This window comes from Cannabis sativa, chromosome 1 (genome assembly GCF_029168945.1).
Source record: "Cannabis sativa cultivar Pink pepper isolate KNU-18-1 chromosome 1, ASM2916894v1, whole genome shotgun sequence".
Classification (NCBI taxonomy): Eukaryota; Viridiplantae; Streptophyta; class Magnoliopsida; order Rosales; family Cannabaceae; genus Cannabis; species Cannabis sativa.
Window position 1 is genome coordinate 19,986,425 of NC_083601.1, and position 5,143 is coordinate 19,991,567.

The 5,143-nt window shown below is 32.2% G+C and overlaps 1 protein-coding gene across 1 annotated transcript; it reads right to left on the reverse strand.

The window, feature by feature from the left end:
* Positions 1 to 894: 894 nt before the first annotated feature.
* LOC115705562 (small ribosomal subunit protein uS3x) lies at positions 895 to 3,836 on the reverse strand. Its single transcript, XM_030632928.2, has 6 exons — positions 3,627 to 3,836; positions 3,364 to 3,511; positions 3,096 to 3,267; positions 1,572 to 1,626; positions 1,347 to 1,478; positions 895 to 1,247 (listed from the first exon to the last, which is right to left on the reverse strand). The coding sequence occupies exons 1-6, from the start codon at positions 3,654 to 3,656 to the stop codon at positions 1,071 to 1,073; spliced, it is 714 nt and encodes a 237-aa protein (XP_030488788.1). The 5' UTR covers positions 3,657 to 3,836; the 3' UTR covers positions 895 to 1,070.
* Positions 3,837 to 5,143: the final 1,307 nt, after the last annotated feature.

The window sequence follows — 5,143 nt, forward strand, 5'->3', positions numbered from 1 at the left end:
ATATGAGATATGATTACACAAATTAGAGTTCTCACAATCTAATGATATTATAATTTTTTGTATGATTAATCTCATATTTAAGAAATTTCATATTTTCTTTAATATATATACATTGTATTAAAATTTAATGAATAAATAGATTTAAAATAGTGATATTCATAAATTCATAGAGATTGATAACTCAAAAATGCTAGAATCAACTTACTAAAGTTCTTACAAAATTAATTATGAAAGATAAATTTACTAATGAAATAGATTTGTCTCTTAGTATTCATGATAATCACAGATGTATTTTTGTAAGTTTGTTTGTGATAAAGAAATATTTTTACTGAAATTTTATAATGATTGGAACGAGAGATATTTTAGTTTTACCGATCTCCAGTTTACATATACATATAATCTTGAATTCACCCTCATTCGTGTATCAAGTTGAACTGTGCTTTACATTTGAATGGTCAATTGAAACTTTATTTACAAACCTTCACAGTATAATATAGCATATAAATCAAGATAAGAAATTGAATGGAAATCACACTTCCACTTAAACTATTTACCTCCATTATTTAAAAAAAGAAAAAATTGAAAGGGGAATATAAAGACTAATCACCCTCCCTATTCTACATTCCCAAAAATAATGAATACCTTAACTGATTAGGTAGACCAATGACGACATGATGGAATTATTTTTTAGAGACATTTGTAATAAATTTGGGGTGTAATGGAATCATTCTATAATTGAAGTGTAAGTCATTGTTGGAAAAATTATAATTATAAATATAATTCATGTGATGTTTATTAGCTTCATAGTGAACTTAAATGTTGATGCTTAATAAAACTTCTTACCACCATTAAGAAACTTAGATATATGCCCAGCAGCCTAAAAATGATAAGAAATGATCAAAACTAACCAATAATATAACAAAAATAACATTAAGTTGTAACAAAACTTCAGCAGCATAAAAGATTTGTAAAAAGAAAAAAAAAACTCTCAGCCTATGTCTTTGGTACTGGCCAGCTAAGCACTCAAAATTTGACGATAGTTGAATGCATAAGATTTAACAAAATAGATTTTAAGCAACTGGGATATCAATTTCAGCAGGAGCCATAACTGGAAGAGCTTCCCTAGCGTATTCCTCTTCCTCCTTTGGAGGATGAATGGTGACAATATCAGGAAGAGGAGTCATTGGGCCTTGCTTTCCCTTGGGATCCCAGTCAAGCATGATCTTCACCTTGATTCCAAGCACTCCCTAAACAAAACACAATTCAAAAGCAAAATACATAAAATGCTCGTAGTAAAAAAGTAAAAAGACGCTCGGGTTTAAATATACAAGGAAGATTCAACAAACCTGTCTTAGAAGAACATGTCTAACGGCTGAGTCAATGTATTCTTTTGTTGGCTGCCCAGATGAAATCATGTATCCATCCTTGAACTTCATTGACTTAGCACGCTGGGCCCTAAGCTTTCCACTAACAATCACCTGTTTCAATCGAAAAATTATCCTAATCAAATAACAAGAGAGAATAATTTTAAAAGTGTGAGAGCAAAAATAGTTAATGATAGACAAACATACCTCACAACCCTTAGCTCCACTTTCCATAACAAACCTCAAAACACCATAGCATGCCCTGAAGAAAATAAGAACAAAGTATTTAGACGATTGATTAATATGCAACACAAATGGAAGATAATAGAACAATTAGTGCAGTGAGCCAAAAATGAAAATCAACATATTTATGTCATCCAGAGGAAATAATCCTTAATAAAAAAGGAAACAAAATGCAAACACAAACCCACATCACACAAAAATGAATGTTGGAATTGGTAAACTGTAGCAAACCAGACAACATAAGTTACATGACAATACACATAACTAAAGTAGCCTGGTAAGCAGTTTCAATGTTGTCATCTTCCGACACAAACACGGTACAAAAATAACCTATTTGCTTTAAGGATGACTGCTCAAAATAATGATATGTACATAAAATAGAGGATTAGAGCTAAAACTAAAATTCACAATTTCTCATGTATCACCTAAAACATTACTGCATGAAAAGCACAAATTTTCACATAGATAAAAGTATGAAGGAGAGCTTTTAGTCTCGTCAACTTCCGACACAAAGATGGTACGAGACAACCAAATTGCTTTGTAGATGACATAGTAAATTAATATAAGAATCAGAACAAAAACCACCAAACAACCAAAATGAGATTACAGGTCTTGGAGAGGTACAAGAGCCAGAAACAAAACCCATTCAGCAAAGTCATACTTGTGAATGAATTCTTCATCAACACAGAAAAGAAAAAATAATAATGTATAATGTATCACCTAAACCGTTACTGCGTGAAAACAAAAAGAAGTCACAGAGAAAATGGTATGAAGGAGAAATTTATTTCGTCAACTTCCGACACAAAGTTGGCATAACAAAACCAATTCGCTTTATAGATGACATGATACAACAGAAGTATCAGAACAAAGACCACTGAAAAGCAGCTATGCAAAAAAAAGGCATTGGAGTGGAACAGAATGAGAAACAAAACCAAATCAGCAAGCACTTAAAAGGACTCATTATGCAAACAAAGCAACCTATGTTCTTTAAGGATGCATAGGTGAAAAACAAACTATAATGTATCATCTCAAACCTCACCGCATGAAAACTACAAAATTTCACGAAGGTAATAGAATAAACGAACTTTTCTTTTGTCACCTTCCGACACAAAGATGGCAAAGAAAAACCAAATTGCTTTGTAGGTGACATAACATTACACAACAAAATTTAATGGATGTCATAATGAGATAACATAACATGAATGCAACAGGAATTATATAAAGGATAATTTCAACAAACTACATGCACAAAGACAGTGAAATCACTTCTAGTTCTAGAGAGGGGTTTATGTTCAAAACTTACAAATCAAGATATTAATCGGTTAAATTTTACTTTATCTAGTATACCAATCAACATATCAATTTATTAGAAGAAACGAATGGTTCAGCTTTTTCCAACCATACAAATTCGTATAAGTCGGAACATACCAGGCAAGACCAACGAGGAATACTTTTTTAACATAATTATCAAAACTAAAGAGACAGTACCTTCTGACGGCAAGACCACCGAGGAGCTTGTAACGAAGAGACTCAGCCTGAGCAATAGCACAAAGCCCTCTGTTGTTCACCTTCTCGGCGTAAAGCTCAACACTGTTCTCTGGAAATTTGAAACGTTTCTGCACAACAGAAGTGAGCTCCCTGATCCTTCTACCTTTCTCACCTGTAAATCCATCCAAAATTCACAAATAACTGTTAAACAATAATTAAATTTTGATACCAAAACTTCAATTAACATCTCATTAAATCAGAATCTGACCAAGAACGTTCTGAGTCCGGGTAGCTCTGATTATGATCTCTGTGCGCATGGGAGTAACCCTGACCTCAACTCCAGAGTAGCCATCCTCGGCTAGCTCTCTGGTCAGAACCTCATTAAGCTCGGCAAAGAACACTCCATCAGCGACGAACTAAGAAGATACACAACACAACCACGTTAGAATAACACTAGAAATAGTCCAAACATCAGAGCAAGCTAAACATTTAAAAGATAAATCGACAGTTGAGACAGTTTAGATGAATTACCTTTCGCTTTTTGCTCATTTGAGTCGCCATATTTGCAGAAAAGTTGCAGATACGAGATCTGAAGAACTGAGGAGTGTGGAGGCTGAAAATTGGATGCCCTGCAAACCCTAGATTTCTAACTAGGGCTTTGAGGAGAAAGAACTCAGGTTATATGCATTAACTGGAGATAGATCGGACGGTTACGATAGACTTAACAATCACTTATTAACGAACGAGATTAGGTCTTATTTTTTTTGCCTTTAGTAATAGAGGCTGTAAAACGCAGGCCAGGCCTTACCTCGGCCCATTTAGGAAAAACCTACCCTAAGTCCAAATTAAAGGCACAAGCCACAAGTGTTGTACTAAAAGCATGTCAGCCCAATGCTTGGTCTGCATAATGTCGACTTCTATTTTTTTTTTTAGAGAAAACTACAATTTATATCCTTTTTATATTGTCATTTTTTATTTTTACCCTCTTTTCTTAAGTTTATTATTTTTACTTCTTTTTTAAACTTTGTACCAATTTTGCCCCTATCACTTCAAGATACTCTCCATGTTACTCTCTTGTCAGGGTATTTTTATTTTGGGTAAAATACATATAAGAAGAGGTATGTTTCAATTAAATAAAAATTAGAGGTAAATTTGATTAATTGATTAATAAAAGAGGTATTTTTCAACTTACCCCTCTAATTTGCTCTTTCTAATTCTCTTTCCATAGACCATCTCCAATGGTTTGATTTTTATGCTCCAATTACAACTTAAAATTTCACAAAAGCACCAGTTTCTACTTGATGTTTTGGTAAATAATTAAATAAAAATTTAAGGGATTATTTCACAAAAACATAAAAACAACAAAAAAATTACAAAAATACAGTTTTACGGAATTTTAAATATTTTCACGATTTTTTTTTATTTTATTTACAGAAAATACGGTCTTTTTATGTTGTAATCTTGTTAATTTGTTGTTGATTTTTTGTTATCTGTATGTTATTTTTTGTTGTTATTTTCATGTTACTTTTATGTAGTTTTCTTGTTGATTTTATGTTGTTTTCGTGTTATTTTTTGGAAAACTGTAAAAATGTAAAAAAGTATTTTTTGAACGTTTTACAAAAAATAATGCCTTATGTAATTATTCTAAAATTTAAACCCATGAATTACATTGAGTAACTTGTTATGGGATAAATTGTCTAAGCCCAATTCATTATAGCCCAGAGATACAAAAAGGCCCATTTTAAAAGAAATATACAACAAATATATCCTATAAGAGTTGCATCCTAGATGAAGTTAAACATCTAGGTGGAGTTACAACGTAAAACATCCTAAACAGTTCACTAGTTCACTAGCTTATTTCGGATGGGATGATTCAATACTTATCTTGGATGGGATGATTTATCTCAATAAATCATTTATCTCAGAAGAGATAACTTATCTCGGATAAGATGACTCACACATCTTTGATAGGATGACTAATTTCTAAAGAGATGACTTATTTCTGATGAGATGACTCGCGCAACTCAAATAGAATGACTTATTTCAGA

What these genes read in the sequence shown, in the direction of transcription:
- LOC115705562 (XM_030632928.2), bottom strand. Translation starts at nt 3,656, where the DNA reads ATGGCGACTCAAATGAGCAAAAAGCGAAAG. An exon ending in CCGGACTCAGAACGTTCTTG is followed by an intron (nt 3,268 to 3,363) that starts GTCAGATTCTGA and finishes ATGGATTTACAG; the next exon opens with GTGAGAAAGGTAGAAGGATC. An exon ending in GACATGTTCTTCTAAGACAG is followed by an intron (nt 1,248 to 1,346) that starts GTTTGTTGAATC and finishes TGTTTTGTTTAG; the next exon opens with GGAGTGCTTGGAATCAAGGT.